Genomic DNA, 25,518 nt, shown 5'->3' on the forward strand with positions numbered 1-25,518 from the left:
GGTAGGGGGCAAGGAAACAAACTGTGTAGTAAATAGAAAGACTGGAGTAAGATTTTTATCTTAGCTCAGGGTGCTATAACAAAACACCATAGATTGGGTAGGTTAAACCACAAATATTTTATTAAACTTTATTTCTCACAGTTCCAGAGCATGGGAAGTCCAAGATCAGGTGCCAGTGGGTTCTGTGTCTGGTGAGGGCCACTTCCAGCAATGTCCTCCCAAAGCCTTTCTTGGTGCTTATTTGTGGAGAGAGCACTCTGGTGTCTTTTCTCATAAGGGTCCTAATTGCATCATGAGAGCACCACCCTCATGGCTTTCTGTAAACCTAATTCCCAGAGGCCCCACCTCTAAGTGCCATTGCACTGGGGGTCAGGCCTTCAACATATGGGGGTGAAGGACACAAGCCCTCAGCTCATAAGAATGGCAGACATAAATTCCAATAGAATAAATTGTAATAAATGTAAGTGTCTTGAACTCACCAAACAAAAGGAAAGAATCTTAATTTAGATCCAGCAATATTTCGTCTACAGAACACAGTTAACACAGAAAATATGAGAAAACTTGAAAACCAAGGGATGGAAAATTACATACTAGGAAAGTATGAATGAAAATAAAGGGAACCCTGGGTGGCGCAGCGGTTTAGCGCCTGCCTTTGGCCCAGGGCGCGATCCTGGAGACCCGGGATTGACTCCCACGTCGGGCTCCCGGTGCATGGAGCCTGCTTCTCCCTCTGCCTATGTCTCTGCCTCTCTCTCTCTCTGTGACTATCATAAATAAAAATTTAAAAAAAAGAAAATAAAGCCAGAGGCAGCCCCCATAGTGCAGCGGTTTAGGCCACCTGCAACCTGGGGTGTGATCCTGGAGACCCGGGATCAAGTCTGGCGTCGGGCTCCCTGCATGGAGCCTGCTTCTCCCTCTGCCTGTGTCTCTGCCTCTCTCTCTCTCTCTCTCTCTGTGTGTGTGTGTGTCTCTATGAATAAATGAATAAAATCTTAAAAAAACAAAAGAAAGCCAGGATAGCAATTTAAATATGAAGCAAAATATAATTAAAGGCCAAAAAGGAGGGGGGCAGCACTTCATGTAAAAGAAATAGATGATTTATGACCATAAAAAGATATACACCTAAAATATAACATTAAAATAGTTAAAATGGGAATGACAGAACTAAAGGGAAAAATCTGTACACAAACTATTATAATTAGAAAACTAACCTCTATTATATACTGAGTTAAAATGAGAGACTTATTGATAAATCAAATAGTTGAAAAATCTATACAATTATTTGTTTTACATGATTTGCAATCTTAAATACATGGGGTGGGTCTTGAGAATGAACCTTAAAATGAATAGAACCATTCTCAAATGAAATATTCACAGAATGTTCATCAAGGAAGCCTCAGAAATCAAGTTGAACCATGTTATGTAACTAGAATGCTCTGTATTTTGGAATTGACACAAAACTAAAAGCTAATATATGTATTTACTAACAATTACAAACTACTGAATTGTCCTTGGATTGAAGAGGATGTTTTTATACAAATTAAAAATACTTTGAAAAAAAAAAAAGAATACTTTGACCTGAAGAGCAATAAACACTATCCCTGTTAAAATTCGTGGCATACCACTAAAATAGTACCATTTGTTGGTCATGTTTTATATATATTTATTGGAAAATGTGAAAATAAGCCAGATAAATCCAAAAGAATCAAGCATTAAAAAAAAAATCACTGAAATGGAGAATAACAATCTACAAACAAGATTCACAAAACTAAAAGCTGGCTTTGAAAGGACGGGTAAGGTTGATAAAGTTGATTAATAAAAAAGGATGGCACAAGAGTGAAGAAGGAGGTATGACTACAGTCACAACAGCTTTAAAAATAACATTGTGAACTGTATGCCAATATTTGCAAAAAGTTTAGATAAAGTGGATAAATTCCCAAGAGAACAAAGAATGCCAAAACTAGCAAAATAATTGAATAAAATGCTAAGCATTGAAGATATTTAAACAGAAATAAAAGATTCCCTCCCCTCTTCACCAGAGCCTCAAACTAATAAACTAAGCATCAGATCATCCTTACCTCACAAAGTTGTAGCAGAAAAGAGAAAAAGGAGAAAGCCTGCTTCATTTACTTTATATGATTAGTCTAGCCATGATTCAGTAAATTATAGTTCTGTTTGGCTTATGAGCTTTACTGCAAAAGTCTTAAATGAAGTATTAACTTACTAAACCCATCAGTTTATTGAAAATAATACAGCATGATCAAGTGAAGCAAATGAAAGGTGGTATAATATCAGCAGTTTTACTAATATAATTCACCTCTATAATGGAATGAAGATAAAAGGGATGTGACTATTTCAGTAGATTCAGAAACAAATCACTTAATAAATTTCCAGGCATTTTAAGTTTTTTTTTTTTTTTAAGTTTATATAAGTAATCTGTACACTCAGTGTGAGGCTCAAATTCATGGCCCTAAGATCAAGAGTCACACACTCTTCTGACAAGCAGCCATAACATTTCTGATAAAAATTAAAATGGTCATCTTATTTTTTTTAAAGATTTTATTTATTTATTCATGAGAGACACATAGAGAGAGAGAAGCAGGCTCCATGAAAGGACTTGATCCTGAGACTCCAGGACCATGCCCTGGGCCAAAGGCAGCCACCAAACCGCTGAGCCATCCAGGGATCCCCTGAAATGGTCATCTTAAAGGCTACAACAAACATGGTGCTGAAATGGAGAAAGTTTCTATGCATTTCATGCAATACTGGGACCCACACAAGAACGCCCACTTTTATGACTATGGTTTAATGTATACTAGAGGTCCTAGCAATCAAGTAAACATGGAAAACAGATGCATAAGTGTTGAAAGAGAACCAAGTGGTATTATTTACAGCTGACAAAATCATTTACATAGAATTTACAATTCCATTTACAATAGGATCAACAGGTAAACCAGTAAATCTAATGAGATCTACTTGCCACGGCTATAGCCTGCTACAAATATAATAAAACATAAGACAGAATTTATAACAACTAAAAATAATTAGGAATTAATGTAACAGAATATACAACACTTCTATGGAAAACTTGTGATTCCATTAAGGAACAAAAAAGACTTGAATAAACTGATGTAGCATGTTTATGCATGAGACAACATCACAAGAATGTCTGTTCTCCCCAATTGCAAATTCACTCAAAATCCCATCAAGATGTTTTGAGCAACATAATGTATTTATACTAAAATGTGCATGGAAGAACCAAGGCCCGCAAGTAACCCAGTTGGTTTGAAAAATATTGATGAGTACCTCCCCTATGAGATGATAAGGTACTGCAAAGCCAAAGGATTAGAACCATTGTGATATAAAGGAGGAACCAGAAACCAGAGGGGGAAATGGTTTACTAAACAGGGTGAAATGGGAAAACTACTTCAATATATATGGAGAAATACAAAGTTGGAAATATCTCTTACCATACACAAAGGTTAACCCTGTATTCATCCTTCATGCAAAAAATATTTATTAAGGGGCACCTGGGTGCCTCAGTGGTTGAGCGTCTGCCTTTGGCTCAGAGTATGATCCCAGGGTCCTGGGATCAAGCCCTGCATTGGACTCCCTGCTTCACAAGGAGCCTGCTTCTCCCTCTGCCTATGTCTCTGCCTCTCTCTGTATATCTCTCATGAATAAATAAATCTTTAAAAAATACACTTATTAAACACCAACTATGTGTAATGGGATTTTCTAGATCCTGGGACAGTGTCAGTGAAAAATGCAAAAGTCCTTGCTATCACTAGAACCTTTACTGCAGGGGGTAAATTTATAAAAGCCAGTAAAAGAAAATGTAAGATTTTTTTTTTCATGATCTTGGAATGAGGAAGGGCTTATTAACCAGGAGTCAAAAAGCACTCGATGAGTTTGACTACATCATAATTGAGCATGAACAAACTTTATGACCATATGGTTCAGAGGAATTCTCTTACATTTCCATAGGGAGACTCATACAAATTTGCTATCTCTGTAGGATGTCTATCTCTTTAGGAAAGGATCAGCATGGGATCCCTGGGTGGCGCAGCGGTTTGGCGCCTGCCTTTGGCCCAGGGTGCGATCCTGGAGACCTGGGATCGAATCCCATGTCAGGGCTCCCGGTGCATGGAGCCTGCTTCTCCCTCTGCCTGTGTCTCTGCCTCTCTCTCTCTCTCTCTCTCTTTCTCTATCATAAATTAAAAAAAAAAAGGAAAGGATCAGCAAACCTTGTTGGAGGGCTACTACAGAATGCCATGCATCATTTAAGATACTGAATTATGCTCAACAATATAGATGAGAAAAGTAATAACATCATTGGAACAGTAGAATATTGTGTATGTGAATATAAAAGTTACGTATTCGCGACCAATGCCGTACATTCTACAGCATTCTGTCAAGGGCATATATCAAATACTATTGAGCTGTTTCCTATGGGAGAGAGTGCGAACATTGGAATGAGAATTAGAGGCAAAGGGAATAAAAATGAAATAAAACAGAAGAAATGTCTTGTATAGATTGATGGTGATAATGAGCTAAGAACTAAGGAATGTGATTAGCTTCTTAACTCTCCATATATAAGTCCAAAAGAAATAGAGAGAGAGAGAGAGAGAGAGAGAGAGAGATTCCCACTGGAGTTGTGAAAAGATGGCAGTAGGATCCAAGGATCCCTAAATGGGAAGGTACCTTGCAGGTAGGCAGTCTAATTTCTGCATCTCTCCCATATCCTTGGAAAAAAAATCACCTTCCACTTCCACTGCAGCACAAGGCAGGCTGTTTGCATAAAGATCTGCTCTAGTGGTTTCAGAGTTCTTTCTGATACATGGCTAAAACCGCCCTCCCATAAACACCCAGCCACTGGTGTGAGTTCTGCGGTCTGGCATTGTACCCTCTTTAAGAGAAAAGTGACCCAGATACTTGATACACCTATTGTAGGTTTAGACATCTTCCCTCTTCCAGTCCATATGCCCAGATCTTTCAGCTGTTCTTCACGTGACCTGTTCATGGTCTTCTAAAAAATTTTAGCGATTTATAACATGACGTTAACATCAGCTACTGTTTGCTCATTTGAGGAGTGTGCTGGGGACCATGTAAGGTGCTATACCTGGGTGCTCAGGTAAAGGAAATCATGTAGGCATCCAGTTCAAGACCTCTCAATCATAACTCTGATAAAAGTGATTTGGAAGATACGTCCAGTTGGGTAAAATGAATCACTATGGCTTGGAGATAGGTAAAAGAATGGGCATAGAATTTGGTACATTGCACACTAATCAGGTCTTAATTAAAATTATGAACTAGCAGAAAAATGCAAAAGATTTAGAACCAATTCAACAAACCCATGCTTCTGGTCAAAATCCTGAGAATGGGCACATGTTTCCATTGCTCTACACAGCACATTTCCACACTGGGGAATATGAGGGAGACCCAACCATGCTTTGGTGGCACCTAAAGTCTAGTTGGGAACAGGAACTACATGAAATTGAGTATTTTTTAAATCCCCACAGATACCACTGCGGTACAGGGCTACACCTGCACTGCTGAAGTTGTTGGTGCATAAGTGAAATTGGGCAAAACCAGGGAGAAAGTATATCCGTGGGTGTGTTTGGCAAGAATATCAAGATTAGTAAGAAAGAGAAGAACTGGAATGTGGGGGAGAAGGACAGGTGGTGGCGGGCGACGGGGGAGATCAGGGCCCCCCACCATGACTCAGACCAGGACAGGCAGGTACGGAGACCATGTTGGATGTTTGGGAGGCTGGGACTCAGATCCCTTGCCACTCCCGTGTACATCTCCATCACCCCAGATCTCCTCAACTCCATCAGGCACAACCCAGCTCAGCAGAGGGGTGGGAACACGTGTTTGTTTTACAGATGAAGGTATGGAGACCCCCAGACGGGGGAAGAGGCTTCTCCAAAGTCACATCGCCACAGGGCTGGAACTCGGGTCCCTAACTCCTGGCCGAGTGTGCTCTCTCCCATGCAAAGCTGTGTCTCCAATCGCCTGGTCTGCAGGAGGGCATCCACCAGGATGCAACTGTATCTTTAAGAAGTTGAGAATAGGTTCAGGCTGTCCTATTCCCAGCAAGAAGAGTGGAGTGGGGTGAGGGGAAGGAGTCTCAAAGCGGCTCATGGCGTGTGCACGGGAGGCAGAGATGCGGGAAACAATTTCTCTGGGAACATCTTCAGAGAGTCTGAATTCTCCCCGCGAGCTAAGTATTCCACATGCGCACCTACAGGAGAAGCAGGGTTGCCAGTGAGAGCTGTCACTCCATCTCTTCTCTAATTGCTTTCTTCAGTCTCTTTGTCTTCAGGGTAAGACCTCCACATAGTCACTGTTACTGTTGTTCTCTGTGGGGGAGGGGGGGCGGCAGAAGACCAACCATGAGGCTCAACACCCAGGAATCACACAGACCAACCTCACTCATGGAAGAGATGACCACTCCCCAGGCACAGGATGACCTCGATGCCACGTCATAGTGACATCTTCAAGGCCTGGGGTATCACGGGGAAGCCCTGGGTGGCTCAGCGGTTTAGCGCCTGCCTTCAGCCCAGGGCGTGATCCTGGAGACCCGGGATCAAGTCCCACATAGGGCTCCCTGCATGGAGCCTGCTTCTCCCTCTGCCTGTGTCTCTGCCTCTCTCTCTTTCATGAATAAATAAATAAAATCTTAAAAAAAAAAAAAGATTCTTGAAGGGCTGGGGTATCACAAGGAGCTCTCCCGGCAAAATAGGGGGGGTCTCTTTATAAGTTTAGGCACCCAGGTTTCAGCTCCAGATGCCTGCACTGACGAGCAGAACCCCCGTGTCTCCCTCAGGGTGAAAACATCTGAAGCTTATTCTAAGGAGGCGGAGGGAAGGGGAGGAAGCCAATGAGCTGAGGAAAGGATGTCTCCCCTTTGGTAGCTGAAGGCTTGGGGTTACCTACCAGGGCAGCTGGGGTGCTAAGACTCCAGCCCAGTTCTTAGGAAAGATCTTTAAAGGACTCTCTCCTTGGCATTTGTGATTATTTTATCATCGCTGGACCGATACCGCCATGGCTCCCACCACCCTCAGCAACTCATCTGGGTTTTTCCTAGGCTGCGGCCCTTAGGAAAGTGCTCTGCCCCACTTTGTGCTCTTTTTTTCTGTAACTTTTGGTGCAACGTGGCCATGGGACTACACCCATGGCTGAACCTATAGGAAGTGACTCTGCATGTATATGGGTGCAGAGTCCTTGGCAGGGGGCAGAGGAACAGTGGCAGAGGAGGGGTTTTTATTTTAATCATTAAAACCCCATGCTTAGTTCTGCTGGGAAGTGAGAAGCTTGAGCTGGCAGCCCAGAGGGTGACTGAAGTAGACAGAGTAGGATGTGGGGGGGTTGTGGGCTCCCTGGAACTCTGCCCTCTGCCCTCCTCCGAGCTCGTGCCTCCTCCCGGTGCCCCCATCCTGGCCACTGATAACGGCAATCCCTCTGCTTGGCAATGGGACCACACATGCCACCATGAGAAGACAGTAGTAAACCCTAAATGTCTCCGGAAATCCGTGTGAAATTCAAACCACATCATAACCGACAAGTGTGAGAGGGAGGACTTCCTGAGAGAGGGTTTCAAGGGGGGTGGGTAAGCGATCGTGGCTGCAAGTGATGCCATCTGAGCAGCCTCAGCGTGGATTCTCCGCACTCAAGGTGACCGACCCCCTCTCATTTCCCACCATGGCTTAATACCGTTAGGGTGATATGTGAAATAACTCGTCCCCTAACACTAAATAGATGAATGCTCCGCAAACACCGAGCAAAACGTGACTCTGCATGAGCCTTGGTGAGGGCATTGAGGCAATTTTCTCATTTGAAAACTTGGCCTACTTGTCCATCTCCTCCCAAGCCTGTGGATCGCGTAAGGTCACGGATGAGTTCAAGGTCAGCTCTCCCCTGGGTCAGCGCCCTGGGGCCGCTCCTGCTCTCCTGACCCTCCAGGCAGAGGGCCCCAAGCGGGGGCCACCCCCAGGGCTCAAAAACAGCCTGCCCAACAAGATCTTGCCCAGCAGAGGCAGCCCGGGTGGCTCAGCGGTTTAGCGCTGTTTTCAGCCCAGGGTCTGATACTGGAGACCCGGGATCGAGACCCACATTGGGCTCCCTGCATGGAACCTGCTTCCCCCTCTACCTGTGTCTCTGCTCCTCTCTCTCTGTGTCTCTCATGAATGAATAAATAAAAAAAAAATATATGTATATATATAAAGATCTTGCCCAACAGGATCAACCCTGCTTTTTGTGGGCAAAGCTTTTAAGAGATAACACAACAGAACAGGGTGCACATCTATAAATTCTACAGAGTCGGCTGGGGGAAGACATGGGACCACGATCCCTTTCTGACTCTCGTGTGAGAGTTTTTACCGTAAATACTATCCAGCTTTATCTGTGATCTTCTCCACCTCGGGCAGGAGCTGGCTTTCTTTATCGGCTGTATGAGGTTCACCACCAGCCCTTGGCTTGGTTTCTCAAACTTGGAGATCAACTCTTTTAGGTTTGGAAAGATCTCTTTGGGAGCACCTTCCACCGTCTGCCAAAATACAAGAAAAAGATGGCTCATCACCACGTATTGTGTGTGGACTGTGACACTTGTCAAAGCAGGGGTTTGAGCCCCCCACGAAGTGCTATGTCGGAGCTGGAAGACTGCAGACGAGCAGCTGGCAGTTCACGCTTACGAGCTCACACCCATCGAAATACTCAGAAAGCTTTATTTTTAAGACCGGCCTGTCACCTGAGCTACTGTGGGCAGAGAGGATCCGGGATCGGGGGTCCTCTAGGATCCTAGGTCCGCAGCGCCGAGGGAGCCCCCACCCTTGGCAACCTTGCCTGGGATGCTGCTTGGGATACTAGTGCAGCCCGTCACCCTGTGGGAGCTGGTGCCAGACACTGTGCCTGCTTTCTTGATGATCACTGTGTTTCCCGTAGGGCTCCATGTCAAACTGCAGAGAGAAGTGGAAACCAGAAAGTTCTCTGACATGTAGTGTGGTTAACCTCCACCAGACATGTAGGCGGACGCTGAAGTCGCCTTCGGGCAGGTTCTATGGACGCTCATCACCAGCCCCCACTAGGGGCTCTGAGTGCGTTGCTGCTCCTCAGCGAGGTGCCCGTGTCCAAGTTAGAGCTGACTCCCGGGCCTCGCTCTGGTTTGTCCAGACAAGAGACAAAACAGCATACTGGGGAATTATCACCATTTCCCAAAGCATGCTCGACCAAGGAAAGAAAGTGTTAATAGACGTTTCTTTTTAGAAAACATCTTATGTCGAGATAATTTTAGATTGGAAGAAAAATTGCAAAAATGCTCTTAAAATTTTTATATATATATATCCTTCACCCACACCCCAAATGTCTTTTAAATTTTTTTTCCCAATATTTATTTATTTGATACAGAGAGAGAGAGAGCACAAGTTGGGGGGCAGAAGGCAGAGACAGAGGGAGTAGGCTCTTCGTGCAGCAGGGACCCCCCCTCCATGTGAGGCTCGATCCCCAGGACCCTGGGATCATAACCTGAGCCACCCAGATGCACCTCATACCCCATATGTCAACACTTTATTGTACATATTTGCTTTTCATTTTCTTTTTCTAGATGTATACACATATATGTACATGTATAGTGATGCATATACATATTCTTCTTAAAAAATTTTTTTGAGATTAAGTGCAGACATGATAGCTTTGTAACCCTAAATACGTCAGTATTTTCAAAAAAGCAAGAGCATTACATATCTGCACCACAGTGATTAAAATGAGAAAATTCGGACACCCGGGTGGCTCAGCGGTTGAGCACCTGCCTTCGACTCAAGGCGTGATCCTGGATTCCCAGGTTTGAGGCCCACGTCAGGCTCCCTGCATGGAGCCTGCTTCTCTGTCTGCCTATGTCTCTGCCTCTCTCTCTCTCTCTCTCTCTCTCGAATAAATAAATAAATAAATAAATAAATAAATAAATAAATAAAGTCTTTAAAAAAATAAAATGAGGAAATTGATCTTGATGTGGTATTGCTTACTAATCTACAGACCTTATTCAAATTTTGTCAGCTGCCTCACTAACGTCCTTTGTAGGAAAAGAAAAATTCTCTCTATACAACACACCCACATATGTGTATGTGTTTGGGGATCATGATATATTCTGATTTATTTTAGATATTCACAATGAACATTAGCATATCGAAGATTCTGAGAAATCTGGTGGCGAACAATCTGCTTAACCTTGTCTGCAAGTGTTTCAAAAAGATTATTTCAGGATTCTCTGTTGGTAAAGATTCGGTTAAACTTATTTTGCTCTGCTTCCTAAGCCACAGGAATTATTTCAAAACAATAAGGATTTTCTGCTTAGTGCTCAGTAAACCAGAAAAATTAAAGGACCCCCCCCCCCAGACTAAGACTGCCCATGGACTGATGCTTCCCTTTGTATTTTCATACAACCGTGGAGCTGCCTTGGCTTCCTGCACGTTCAGACCTGGCCCCCCTCCCGTCCCGTCCTGCCCTGGTCACTGGGTGGTCTTCTAATTGGACAGTGGCCTCACCCGGAGTCCAGGCTGGTCCCATTTAAGCACCGGGAGCTGGGGTCATGCGCCTCTACAAGTCTGAACAACAGCCGTGAATATTCAGGGATGCTCCCCGTTGCCCTCAGAGAAAGGCAAGGTTTACTTTTGATCTGACTCTACCTCTGCAAGTTGCTTCCCTTTTTAAAATGCCTCTAGGTGGTCACATCTCAGGTTTTAGAGCTGGTCTATGTGTCTTCTGTTGATGCTGTTGCAGGAGTTCTCGTACGTTCTTACCTGTATATTGTAAAACCCACGTCTCTCTTCGAAGATTCGGTACGTGTAGACTAAATTTTTAAACCTGCGGAAAGATGATTGTGTGAATCATAATGCTCTCATATGCAAATCCAGGGACCATCTACCGCTCAGTTTTGAGCACAATGCCTTTGGCAATCTTGGGTCCCAAAAAGAAACGGATTGTTTTCAGGCATTCTCAACTGTGGGAATTTGAAAGAGACACAGGTTTGGAAACGGGGACCCTTATTCTGATGGTGGAAGTCTGGGCTTGTGGCAAAGAGGATCAGGAGAGAGAATTTACTGTTCCCATGGTCTTGGTACTTCTCTCTAGTTTTTTTCACTTAGCTCTGAGTTGATGCAACATACAAAACACCATTGAGCCATTCCTGTATTGTTTACTAAATGATGCGTCCTTGAACTCATAGACATAGTTAGTGTTAATTAAAACAGAGAACGCTGGGAATTTTGTCCAAGGAAGTGACATACTGTGCTCTTACTCTTCTTGGAACGGGTGCCACTGGCTAAGTAACCAGAATCTAGATAACAGACCCAATCTAGCAATTTCCTTTCTTTTTTTTTTTTTTCTATCTAGCAATTTCCATAGCATACATACATTACTGGATTTCTCCAAATCCAAGATACCATTGATCGTAAGGGCTCAGTTTCACAATAGTTTCCCAGGAGGAAAGTGCATACATTAGATGTCTCTACCAACTGGTCAACCTATTCTGATTCTCCAGAAGTATTAAAGTGTAAAAAAAAAAAAGAGAGAGAGAGAATGAAAGACATTGACAGGAGGCCCAAATTATCTGCCGATCCCACCCCCACCCCCGGAGCTTGTACCTATGCCAAAGAATCATTTGACTGAATTGGGAATTTAGAAAGCAACTTAGAGCTTTAAGGCACAGAAGATTTGATCACTGATTGTCACTGATTGGCTTTGGCAATTGACCTTAAATCCCAATCCTTTCTGCGGGGGTTCCTGAGGCCAGACTAAGCCAGTGGGTGTCCCCAAATTACATCACAAGCAACACAACATTCCCCGTGAGTCCTTGTCCACATGTGACAAAGTCCCCCAACTTTCTTTTCACGGAAGCATCTCGTTCAGATCAGATCCAAAGGAGGTCCGTACATTGTGTTTGGCCGATCACATAGTTCTTTGAAACCCAACTATCTTATTTTAACTTCTCAAATGAGTTCATTTTTAATTACGCTGTTGTAGTATCAGCTAAGAAAATCTCCACCAAAAAAAAGAAAAAAAGAAAATCTGCACCAGAGGAAAATGAAAGAGTAAAACAAATGGAGCATCTATGTCAACTAGTCCAAAGGCCATGGATTTCCAAGTTCTAAAGACAGACGTTGCTCAAATATGATCTTTTTCTTTGCAAGGCATTTAAAATGAAATAATAAGCCATGTGGCAACAGTGCTTTACAGAGAAATTGATTTATTGAACTTGTGATGCCTTTATGCATTTATTTTGGAACGTTTAGGGGGGACAAAACTCTATAAGAGATTACAGAGAAGTGAGATGAGTATCTATAGTGTCACTGGGTAAACATAGAAACTTATTTTTTAATACCCCTTGTTCCAATTATTATTTTATAAATGCTACTTGCAAAATGTGTAAAAGAAACAGGGTTTTTCAGCAAGCATTTGCACTAAACATACATCAAAAGACAATGCTGACCCTAAGCCTTCACCCCAACAGCAATGGTGACGGGGGAGCCCTCTCTAACGGATGCTCACAGTCTTGCCTCCACTCTGCCTTGAACCTCCTGAGCTAATCTCATCATTCCCTTTATCCCTGTGTCATCATTACCAGAACCCCAGCCTTGTCGGTCATTAACCCATTCTCTAAACATCCCTACCACCTTCTTGCTCTAAGAGAAACCTGGCTCTGCCCCCAGGACACCGCTCCCCGCCTCCCACCCCCACTCCCATCTACATGGCTGCCTCTTCCTCCCAAAGCCCTCTCCCTGCAGGACCTAGGGGGGAGGCCAGCGTCCTCGTCTTTGTTGTCAGGGCTCTTCTGTGTTGTTTCTCTCCTTTCTCCAAATTCAGGGCTTTTCATGCCATCAGATGCTGTCGCCTACTACCCTTCACTGTTGTTGTGCCCCTGCTTATTGCCCCTCACTTCTCTAGGGTCTAGCTCTTAGCTCACGATCACTAACTTCAGTGCTATTCCTGCCCAAAGCTTCAGCAGGCGCTCTTCATGCATACACGACCCTCCCACCCCACAGTTTCTCTGTTCCTCAAAGTCTTCTCCTGCAGCAGCCTCGTCTCCTCCACCTGCATCAGCCACTCACTCTGTGTTCATAACCAGAACAGTGGGACCCGGGGCAAAATGAAAACGCAAGGCCCCTTGCCAAAACATGGTTAGAAATTTCGAGATGGTGATGGCGGAGTGCAGGGCCCTGTGAACGTCGGGCTCTGTGCAACTGCCTGGGTTACAAGCCATGAGGCCAGTCTCGCTTATACTTTGAACTTGTGATTGCCCATGACTGCAACCCCTTCATGGTGTGAACTTCACACATCCCACTCTCTGGCCCCCACGTCCAGATCCTTTCCTCTGTTCGCTGACCCCTTCCAGCCCTTGACCCAAGAGCCTGCGGTCCTTTGGCCCTACCACTTGGCACTCTTGGCACTCACCTGCCTTGGTTCCCTTGGTGGGCTGACTGGTCTCCCTTTCAGTTAATGACCACAGACCTCCCGTGGGCTCTGGAGCCTCCAGGCAATAATCTCCTTCCCTGTGCCCTCAACAAGTGACTGTACACTGTCCTCTTTCTCCTTAAACCCTGAACACCTCACTTCACTGATGACTTCACAGAGATTCAAGCAATTGGAAGGGAATTTGCAGACTCTGAGCCACCACAGCCATTCAGCCGAGTGCTCACATACTCAGCCTTTGTAACCATGCATGAACTTTGCATGCTGCTCCTGGAACTAATTCCTCTCTCTTCCACTGGATGCCACCCATTTTTATCTACTCAAGGACATAGTTCTAGCAATTTTTTCCCCTCTCTCTCTGATCTCATTATTATTCTTTACATGATAGCCAGGGCTGATGCTTATTTTTTCTTTGTTTTTAATTGAGTAGATGAAAAATATTTACAAAAGATATAAAAGTTTAAAGAATAATGGTGTGGGACACCTGGGTGGCCCAGTGGTTGACCGTCTGCCTTTGGTTCAGGGCATGATCTCGGGGTCCTGGGATTGAGTCCCGTACCGGACTCCCTGCAGGGAGCCTTCTTCTCCCTCTGCTTGTGTCTCTGCCTCTCTCTGTGTCCCTCATGAATAAATAAATAAAATCTTAAAAAAAATAATGACACCAATGTATCATAAAAAAGGGCTAATGAAATTGTCCGATAAAACATATGAAAAGATGTTTTACTTCACTATCAATCAGGGAAATACAATTTTTTAAAAGATTAAAAAAAAAGATTTTATTTCATATTTGAGAGAAAAGAAGAGTGAAAGAGCACACAAGCAGGGGGAGGGGCAGAGAGAGAGGCAGACTCCTTACTGAGCAGGGAGCCCGATGTAGGATTCGATCCCAGTAGCCCAGGATCAGGATCTGAGCCAAAGGCAGACACTCAACCACTGAACGACCCGGGTGCCCCAGAGAAATACAAATTACACCACAAGTAGATATCATTTCATACCAGGTTGGCAAAGACATGAGAGTTTACTCATGGAAAATATTGACCATGATGTAAAGCTATGTAGAAAGTTCTACCTACAACTAATGGGGATGTAATTAGATACTAATGTCTTGGGGAACAATTTGAGTTTAGTAAAGCTGAAATGCATGCTATCTGTAAGCCCAAATGTGTACTTTTTGAGATTGGCAATATTGGCACAAAACTGACAGTGCCAGTATTTGATTATTTATTAAAAAAGCAAAGATCATAGGAACTAAATATTTAAAACATTTACAATCTAAAAAATCATAAATATATTACAAAATAGTAAGTAACATTAAATTAATGAAAATACATAAATACATATTTTCTAATATAAACTATCAGTAGATTGAGACACCTGGGTGGCTCAGCGGTTGAGCATCTCCTTTTGGCTCAGGATGTGATCCCAGGGTCCTGGGATCGAGTCCCGCATTGGGCTCCCCACAGGGAGCTGCTTCTCCCTCTGCCTTTGTCTCTGCCTCTCTCTCTCTGAGTCTCTCATGAAGGAACAAATAATAAATCTTAAAAAAATAACTATCATTAGATTACATTCATTGGGGCACCTGGTGGCACAGTTGGTTAAGCGTCTGACTCTCCGTTACAGCTTGGATAGTGTTCTCAGGGTCCTGGGATGGGAGCCCTACATCAGGCTCCACGCTCAGCACAGAGTCTGCTTAAGATTCTATCCTCTCTCTCTCTCTCCCTCTGCCCCTCCCCCTACTCTCTTTCCCTCAAACAAGCAGATAATAAATTAATAAAATTAATTAAAAGTAATCAAAAAAAGCAAACACTCCAAACCTTATTAAATTTTAGTTAATAATGAAAATTTTAAAGTAAAATTTCAAAAAATAAAGTAAAAATGGTCTTTTTAGTACAATTTTGATGTGCAAAAAGGGAAGGAGAGAGGGAGGGATGAAGGGAGGAGGAGGAGGGAAGAAGGCAGAGAGAGAAGGTGAATCAGTGGTGGAGTTCTGGGTTCTGAGGACTTTTTATGCAAATGTTTCCATCCATTGGAAAAGCACGATCTGTTGACACAGATGGGGAATGCTAAAGACGTAAAGTTTAAGCTAACTCTGAATACTTTCCTTTGATTTGTTCATCTTCAAACAATCTCATCCCTTGTTCTGCAACTTCAAAAAAAAAATCTGTTTTGAACCTTTTGGATCTTGAAAGGAGTTAATATCTCTTTACTGAAAGCAGAGTTTACCACTTAAGCTCTTAGTAATGTCAGTGGTTACCTTTCTACTACGATTCCACACGCTCACCGGCTGCTCTGAAACAGTCTTTATCCAAACACGAACACAAAACAAACAGTTCAAAAGGCTCAATCTGGGGCACCTGGGTGGCTCAGTCAGTTCGGAGTCTGCCTTTGGCTCAGGTCATGATCCTGGGGTTCTGGGATCAAGGCCTGAGTGGGGCTCCCTGTGCAGTGGGGAGTCTGCTTCTCCCTCTCTCTGACTGGTCAATCTCTCTCTCTTTCTCTCAAATAAATAAATAAAATGTCTAAAAAATAAATTAAAATGACTCAATTTTAACTCCAGTGTAGTTGACATCCAGTGTTATATCAGTTCCAGGTGTACAATATAGTGATTCAACAATTCTAGACGTTTCTCAGCGCTCATCACGATTGGGGTACTCTTAATCTCCGTCACCTGTTGCCCCCATCCACCCACCCACCTTTCCTCTCTGGTGACCAGCAGTGTGTGTTCTCTAAAATTAAGAGTGTTTCTCGGTTTGTCTCTTTTTTTCCTTTGTTCATTTGTTTTGTTTCCTAAATTCCACATAGAAGTGAAATGAAATCATATGTTCACAAGACTGATCGCAAATATTTACATCAATTTCAATTGTAATCTTTCTGGCTGAGTAAATGGATTGTAATGTATCCCTAGAATGGAGTACTACTCAGCAATGAATGGGGTGAACTCTGGCCCAGGTAACCATACAGATGAATCTCAAAATAATCATTCTGGATGAAAGAAGTCAGACAAAAAGGGCTACTATTTTATGATTTGATTTACATTAAATTCTGGAAAATACGTATGAATCTGTAGTGCCAGAAAGCAGACAATGGTGTACTAGGGTCTGGATGGGAGGTGTGGGAAGGAGAGATCACGAAGGGACGTGAGAAGTTTTGGAGGCAGTGGAAATGTTCATTATTTTGACTGTGGCGATGGTTTCACAAGTGTCAGCAAATGCCAAAAATCATTGAATTGTACAGGTTTCATTTTATATCAATGATACCTCAATAAAGCTATAAAAAGCATAACATAAAATGGTATATGAACAGAATTTATTTTTGCTTTAATATGGAAACCAAATTTAAGTTCATTTTACGTTCATGCTTATGACTATTTTCATGGTTAGTCTTGGCATTAGATAGAAGAAAAAGATTTCCTATATTTGCTGTTAGGTCCTTAGTAAATACATGGTGGCTTGATCTCTGGCATGAGGGTGACCCTCCCACAGAAGAAGACCACTCTGGACATGACAACAAGGAGCCAGAGCCAGATGGGCACTCAATCATTTCAAAGGTTTATAATACCGGAGGTATTGAAATGCCTACTTTCTTGGCTGTCTGTGGAAATCTTCAACACCATTTAAGATGTGAGAAATACAGAGGGCTACTAAAGACCATTTTCAAATCTTTGGCATTACCTTTCAATTGAAAGGAAACTTTTCAGTTGGAAAAGGTCAGAATAGGGGCACCTGGGGAGCTCAGTCGGTTAGGTGTCTGACTTCGGCTCAGGTCATGATCCCAAGTTCCTGGGATCGAGCTGCGTGTTGAGCCCCATGTGGAGTGAGTCTCCCCTACACCTCTTTGGGCTCCTCCCTCCGTAGGGAGTCTGCTGGTCCCTCTGCCCCCTCTCCCACCCCCCTCACTGCTCACACGCTCTCGCTCTCTCAAATAAATAAAATCCTTAAAAAGAGAGAGAGAGTCAGAATACAGGTTTTCTGAGCTTCTGCTTGTCTTTGAATTGTTTTACTCTTTTCATTGGGGTTTGGCCTTATGAATGACATCATGTGATTTTTGCGTCCTTGCTCGGTTCATTACAAATCCACGATTAGCAATTGGTCTCACACTGTGACCAGTGTTACGGGCAAACTTCTTCACGTTCGAGTTTATAGTTTATAAACTTTTGAGTTTATAACCAAACTCAAAAAGGTCATTGGAAGGAAATGGAATTCACTGCCCTATGATGAAGATATTCTGCGTTTCTTTATGCCATGACACAAGTGTGAAATGTACGTCAATAAAGAGTATTTTAAGACTTTTGGCTTCCGGCCTTCTCACTTGTCTTGATTGGGGTGTGCCTTGGTACAACGTTTTGTGGTGCTCATTTGCCAATGTCTGTTAAAATCAACCGTTCTAGGCTTTTGTCTGAGGGGAGAGTTGGGCAAACTTTCAAAGATGTAAGCACAAAAATGTTAATGGTCTCCAATTACACTGGCTCCATTGGGCCAAAGTGGAAACAATGTAAATGTATGATTATGTACCAGTTATGATATATCCAATCAGTAAAAGAGTAAGCAATAAAAGATGATGTGTATTGGCGCTTTTTTTGATGTGGAAAGATACCAACAACACGTTAGCAGAAACAGCATGCAGATCATCACGTCTAACGACTCATTTGTGCACACGTATACATCTCCCTAGACGCACGGGGGTAGAGAGCAGTCTGGAGGCATGCGTGCTGAAATACTGGACATAGTCATTTCCACGTGGTGACACTGAGAACATTTTGCTTTCTCTTTCATATCTTTCTCTGCAATTTATTTTCTAAAATAAACTAAAATGTTTGAAATGCCTTTTTCTTTGTGAGCTCTAGAGTCTTCAAAGATCTCAGACTTGGAGAGCTAAAAATGACCCTCCCTCCCCGCCCCAGGTGTCTGTCTGTCTGTCTGTCTCTCTCTCTCTCTCTCTCTTTCTCCTCCTTCCTATTGCTGCATTCTCCTCAGAGAGGACAGGTGGTAAGTCAGGGCACAGACCCTTCACCGTCCTCTGGCTACAAAGTGCCTCCTCTCCCCCCAGGCCTACAGCTGCAGCCCTTGCACCTCCTGATATGGACTCCGTTGTGACTCTACTGATTCCATAGACAGACTCAGCCCCTTCTCACTCACAAAGTCACACTTGCAGAGACAGTGGTTTGGCACGTTGACGTTTCCTATCAGGCTCAACGATCAAGTCACATTTCCTGTCCACATTTACCTCAGAGCTTTCTGCCCAGTACTATATGCTTCTTGGCCAACTCTCTGTGTGACTTTCTTTATTTCTAAACTTCCGCATAATATTTTTGTTTAGGTCTGTGAAAGCATAGAAGCTGGTATGTTGCCGCTGTCACACCGCAAAGAAGAAGGGGCGGCTCAGTTTGGGGAAGCAGAATGGCAAGACTCCACAGATCGGGATCTACTGCCAGGCCCTCCAGGCCCCTGCTTGGCCACCTTATGACAGACACAGTTCTGAGGTGACAACCTTGAACATATTTCAGTGGCAGTGGAGACATTGGCAAGAGGGGATATATAATGACATGTTGACAAGTTGTACAAGTTGTTTAATGAGAAGCTCTCATTTCTTTCCCCCCAAACCAGGGATAATGTCACCCACTAAGGTGACAAGAGTAAATGAGATAAGGAATGTAACATTCCTCCCACAATGCTTGGCTCATGGGAAGCACATTCATGGTGGCTCTGAATGCACTGATGTGGGAAAAGAGGCTGATCCTTGGGTTGCACATCATTTTGGCTTTGCTCACATAAGGTTGTGTATTGAAGCACGGATTGCTTTGTGCAACCTCCTCCGAGGAACCTTTCCTGTACCTAAACTAAAGTCGCCTCTATCCCTCCCTATGCTATGATTCTGTTTGGTTTTCATCATATTGCCTCCTCTTGCTAGAACGTGCTCTCAGGAGGACAAGACTGGTGCCTGTAGCATTCGCCACTATTTCACCACCGCCTAGAACCGTATCTGGAACAGGAGAGGCGCTCGGTATTTGCGTGTTGAATGAATAGGTACAGGTTCTATTACTCATCCTCCCACTACCAGGTCCACCTGGGCTCTCCACCCCTCAATGAATGGGTCACCCCATTGTTCTCAGTTCCCAACCGCCCTGATGGAGAGCAGTCATCAGTACACATGGTGCCTGTTTACTCCTCCCCCCCATTTATTTCTTTATTTTCCCCACTAGGCTTTGAGCTGTGTTGAAGGCACCAATCGAGTGCCTAGCATAGTGCCTGGCAGGTAAGAGACTTTCAATACTTGTTGAACAACTAGAATTGAGTGGTCCGCACTGATCTCTGTGATAACAAAATTTCACAAGGATCATGATAAGGTCCATTTAGACGGGGGCCATCTGACCTGAGCCATAAACCTGAGGGCACCTGCAATGTGTCTGCCTTTCAGGGACCTGGGCAGGGAAGAGGGTGAGGCCTGATTACGTGCAGGGACCCCCAAGTGTGTATTCATCCTTCTTCACTTGATTTATTATTTTTGTCCTATTTTTTTTATTTTTAAAGATTTCACTTATTTATTTATTTAAGAGAGAAAGTGGGAGAGAGTGTGAGTGGAACTGAGGTTATAGGGAGAGGGAGAGGGAGAAGCAGGCTCCTCACTGAGCGGGGAGCCTGATGGGGTTCTCCATCCCAGCATCCTGGGATCCCACGACACTGGGATTATGACCTGAGCCAAAGGCAGACACAACTGACTGAGCCACCAAGGCACCCCTGATGTATTATTTTTTACAGTTCTTAATCACTTTTGCTTTAGAAGAACACATGAGCTGGGTTGCTACTCCATAAAATAGTTGAAAATAAATGTTGATTTTTAAAGAGAAACCCAGTAGAGACTACCTACCCTGAGGTCTGGATCAAAATCTTCCTATCTCTATGACATCCCTTGCACCTTCTTTTCCCATTCCCACTGTTTGTCCCCCCCCCACCACCCCCATCGCTAGTTCCTCACCATCTCCCAGCTGGAGACACAACAGTCTTAACCACCATCACCTGTCAGCTTTGGTGCATCCTCCACACCAGATTGGAGCTCCTAAAACTCTAGTTTTAGAGAGTTTGGGGAGTTCTAGTCTTGTCACTTCCCTGCCTGGAAACCATCTGTATCCTCCTGCCATCTATGGACTCATTCTTCTCAGACCCCATAATATTATCCCCAACCTACTTTTCCCAAAGCTGGTCTCCAAGCTACCTTTCAGGATCCCTGTATGATTGATCTGTGCTTTAAAACATCCTACCTCTAGACCTCCATTCCTACCCCCTTCCCTCCCTAACATGACTTCCATCCCATTTCCATGTGATCAAATCTTACCACTCTTCTCAGCTCAAATCCCACCCCGTCTAAGAAGACTCTCCTGCTCATATTTTCTGCCCTTCCATGTGCATAAAACTGTCTCTTCTTAAACTTTACCTTGTTTAAATCTATTTACATGTTTTGGATCTCTTGAAAAAAATTGCAGGTTCCCTATGGGAATCTCCCTAGGTCCTAGCACAGTGTTTGAATAGATAATAGGGATTCACTACCTTTTTAGACATTTTTTCTAGTTACAAAAGTAATATGTGCATATATAAAACATTTGAACAGTGCAAAGCTATCAAATGAATAAGTTCACAATGTTTACCCCAAGTCATTCTTTCTTAATTTCCTAACTGTAACCCACTATTACAAGTTTCCCCTATACCTTTTAGAGATTTTGTATAAATATACAAAGATCCAGGCCTACTTTTTTTTTTTTTAGACAAATGGCATCATGCTTTGCATCTTGCCTTTTTCTTACAACAGATGTTGGGAGGTTTTTTCATGCCACATACACATTTACCCAATCTTGTTATCAATTTGCACATACTCTTGCTGTCACATGTAAAATAAGGTAGGCTATTGTGAGGTCATGTAAGATAGATGTTTTTACAAAAAAATTTTTCTAGATAATCTCTACACTTAATGCAGGGCTTGAACTCACAACCCCAAAATCAAGAGTCACATGCTCTACCAACTGAGCCAGCCAAGATAGGTTTTTATTAGTGAATTTAGGGTCAAGGGTTACATCCATGCATTTTATGCTTGGGCCATGTCACCATTGGAAGAGACTGTGTTATTAGCCTGTGTGAGGGTTTCTGCTTCCTGACACCCTAACTTCATTTGGGCATTTCCATAGTTTTAATTCTTGCCTATTGAATAGGTAAAAATGGTATCTCATCATTTTTCCAGTTTGTATTTCTTCAGTTATGAGATCTAGCATTTTTCCTTATCTTTACTTTTTGCATTTCTGTTTCAAAGAATCTCCTTCTCTTTCCCTTTCCCTAGTTTTGTATTAATTTTTAAAAGCATTTATCTGTTCATAGGGTTCACTTGTCCTGTCAGTTTGTTGATAGTCTTTTTAAAAAAATTTTTTTGTTGATAGTCTTTTAAGTGTTATTATCAGCAGTTTTGTTTTTGTTTTTGTTTTTTAATAGTGGCCAGATTCATCAGACTTTTCTTTTTTGGCTTCTGGGCTTTCCATTCTGCTTAGAAAGGCCCTTCTCAACCCCAAGCATATATTTTAATAGTTCATTGTTTCTTCTTAGTGGTTTCATGTTTAAAAAAATAATGTATGCATTAGAACCACTTTGAATTAACTTTCCTTTAAGAAGAAAGGAATTCGGGTATATTTTTTTCCAAAGCCACCAGTCAAGCGCCCCAACACCATTCATGGTTGTTCATCATTGTTGATGTGAAATACTCTTTTTTTTTTTTTTTAAGATTTTACTTATTCATATGACCCAGAGAGAGAGAGGGCACAAATAGGGGGAGCAGCAGGCAGAGGGAGAGGAAGAAGCAAGCTCCCCGATGAGCATGGAGCCTGCTGCAGGGCTCAATCCTAGGACCTTGGGATCATGACCTGAGCTGAAGGCAGACACTTAACCAACTGAGCCACCCAGGTGCCCCTGAAATACTCTTTTAATCATATGCTAAATTCCAATGTATTTGGCCTTATTTCTACCATATTCTGTTTTCTATTCCATTGATCTGTCAGCACCAAACTCTTTTTTTTTTTTTTTTGAAGTTTCTATTTACTTAAGTATCTCTGCACCCAACATGGAGCTCAAACTGATGACCTCAAGATCAAGAATCACACGCTCCTCCAGCTGAGTCAGCCAGGAGCCTCAGTACCAAACACTCAATTACTGTAGAAATCAGTCATTTTACAATGTTTTTAAATATTTGCTAGAGCTAGTTCCTCCCTTTTCTTAAGATTTTATTTTTAAGTAGTCTCCACACCCACAACCCCCGAGATCAAGAGTCAGATGTTCCCCTGACTAAGCCAGCCAGGTGCCTCTAGTCCCCTTTTTTAAATAAAAAACTTTTTTGGCTATTCTAGCAAGTTTCCTGCATTCCACATCCCACCTGAATGCATTTTATGATTCTTGAAGAAAACTTTAAAAATTCTGTTGATTTTTTTTTACTGGAAACATACCAGATTTATAGATTAATTATGGTAAGCTGATATGCTTCTAAATTGAGTCTCTGATTTGATGTACATCTTCTAGTGAATTCCTCAGTAGGTTCTGAAGTTTTCTCAGACAGATCTTCCACCTTCCACATTTCACATCACATTTAACCCTGGGTATTATTATTATTATTTTATTTTTATTTTTATTTTTACTAATGTAAATTACCTGTTTTATCATATTTTCTTCCTGGTTACTTTTTTTTTCTTCCTGGTTACTTTTATTTTTTTTTCTAGCTATTTTTTTTTCTTAATTAAGAAGCTATGATTTTGATTTCAATTTTATAAGCAGATACTGTTATTGAATTTTCTTAAATTTGCTTTTTAGGGTTTTTTCAATTAAATCTTAGATTTCACAGGGATGAAGTCATGTCAACTGCAAATAATAATAATTTTGTGTCTTTCTTTTCAATTTTACGTTGATTTCCTTTGGCTAATAACACTTGCCCATATCTCTCAGAAAATGCTCCATAGTAGTGTTGGTAATGAGTGTCATTGGCTCATTCATTATTTTAGCAGCAAATATTAAGAAATTAAGATAATTAGATATTAATTAGATAATATTTAATTAATCTTGCATCACTAAGAATATGTAAGTACATGTGTGCATGTGTATGTGTGTGTATTAAGGGATGAATGTTGAATTTTATCTAATACCTTTTAAGCACATTTGAGTGAGTTATGCAGTTTGTCAACTTTGATCTACTAATATGTAATTAAGCTACTAATTTACCCAATGTGGAACCGTCCTTGACTTCTTGGAATGGACCAAACTTGAACTTAGTGTATTTTCTTCCTTAATGTGTTACTGGCTCCTGTTTTGTTAGCAGTTTATTGAAAATGGATCTTAATTGAAATTGGTCTATAGTTTTCTTTTGTGTCCGTGTCCTTAGGAAAAAAAAATATTTTACCTTCCTAAATAGAAACTAGGAGGAAAAACAAAAAAACAGTAAACAGAAGAGAAACAACTCAAGCTAAAAATGGGTGAAGAAGGTGACTGTGCAATTCTCAAAAGAGGAATTACCAGTGGCTAAAAAATACGTGTAAACTTTCTCTTCATCCCTGAGAGTGAGAATTCAAACTGCTAACCCTCTTAAGGCTACCTTTCTTTTACCTGCATCCTTGGTATCATATAAAGAAAAAAAAAGAGATCTCTGCTATTTCGTCAGTATTAAATCTCTTTTGTCCTCACACTCAGAAACACTAATGCATATGCGTAGACACATTTGGGTTTTTATTCCTCTAGTTGCTAGAAGAAAAATTTCAGTGATCTCTCTAAACAGAACATTTTAAGATAGTAGGTTCCCATGAATACCTGTCCAGGATTGTTTCCTTAACGGGACTAACAAGCTCCTTCAGCAGGCGAGCTACTAGAATTTCATGCTGAACTCTTTGGAAATGCCAGGAGAATTTTTTTAATATGAGCAAGTTGGTTGAGAAATCAGGGTCTCTGATTCTTCACCTAGAAAATGCTCATGCTGGCCTTGATAGGCTATAGGAAGGACGAAAGGATATGATGCATGCTGAGGCTCTGTACCAACCTTAACAAAATTTGAAATCGTATTTTAAGTATCCCAAGTGGAGCCCGCAGAAAAATGTGAACACTCAAGTCTCTCAGATTAAAATTTCATAAAGGACATCTAGCCTTTTCCAGAGCAAATAAGCCATCCTCTATACACCTTCCCTGTATCCACCTCTCCTCCAGGTCTCCGCAGCCCTTCCCTTCACTGCCACCCCCACCCCTGCTGCTGCAGAGGGTCTGCTGGGGTGGCATTTGCACCAGGGAGAGAAGGGCAGGTGGAGGACCTGGGACAGACACTCTCCTTGCAGGCTCTTTAAGCACTGCCCACCTTGTTCACGTTCTGCTCATTTGGGCCACAAGGGCAGAGTGAAATGCAATTTCTTTGGTATTTGGCTGTATCAGCACCGCATTCAGGGTAAGGTTCTGAGTTGTGAAAGATAAAACTACTCACGAGACGCAGAGGCACAGAACTCCTGGCAAAGACTCGCTGTCCCTTAGCAGGAAGTTGCCATCTATCCCATCCTTGAGCAGCAGGGTCTCACAGTCTTTCTTGGACAGAGGGCCATGGTAATAGGGCAGATCCGTGGGGAGCCTTCGGATATCCCTGTAATCCATGCCCAAGCCCCGGGTCAGCTCCAAGGATGGAACTGGAGGAAGGGGCCTCACGGGGTCTGGAGGCGATTCTTCCGCCAGCTGGTAGGAGTGAGACGAGGCGGCTCTGCAGGACTCAAAACAGTTTCACAAGATTCAGGAAATGAGAGGGGTGGGGTGATGAAGTGACCACACACTTCAGCCTTAAGTGACCGTAGTGTGACTCAGAAGTATGTGAAAGCAGGTTGAGTACAGTCTACTCGGTGATGTTTCATGTCTGGGGCTGCGGTGCTGAAGCTGAGCTCCCTAGAAGTGGGTTGCAACCCTGTATAACACCCTAGATCACCCATTTTCACCCTCTCTGGCTGCCGATGTTCCTTTCAGGGAGCACGCCGCTACCTTTTGCTGTGACAGATGCCTATTTCCTGCTGAAGCT

At 42.7% G+C, this 25,518-nt stretch overlaps 1 protein-coding gene across 1 annotated transcript; it reads right to left on the reverse strand.

The window, feature by feature from the left end:
- Positions 1 to 93: 93 nt before the first annotated feature.
- Positions 94 to 25,227, reverse strand: SH2D1B (SH2 domain containing 1B). The gene is made up of 4 exons (XM_077887297.1): positions 24,943 to 25,227; positions 10,797 to 10,860; positions 8,386 to 8,551; positions 94 to 6,365 (listed from the first exon to the last, which is right to left on the reverse strand). The coding sequence occupies exons 1-4, from the start codon at positions 25,104 to 25,106 to the stop codon at positions 6,325 to 6,327; spliced, it is 435 nt and encodes a 144-aa protein (XP_077743423.1). The 5' UTR covers positions 25,107 to 25,227; the 3' UTR covers positions 94 to 6,324.
- Between the last annotated feature and the right edge of the window lie 291 nt (positions 25,228 to 25,518).

The sequence above is a fragment of the Canis aureus genome, chromosome 38 (assembly GCF_053574225.1).
Source record: "Canis aureus isolate CA01 chromosome 38, VMU_Caureus_v.1.0, whole genome shotgun sequence".
Classification (NCBI taxonomy): Eukaryota; Metazoa; Chordata; class Mammalia; order Carnivora; family Canidae; genus Canis; species Canis aureus.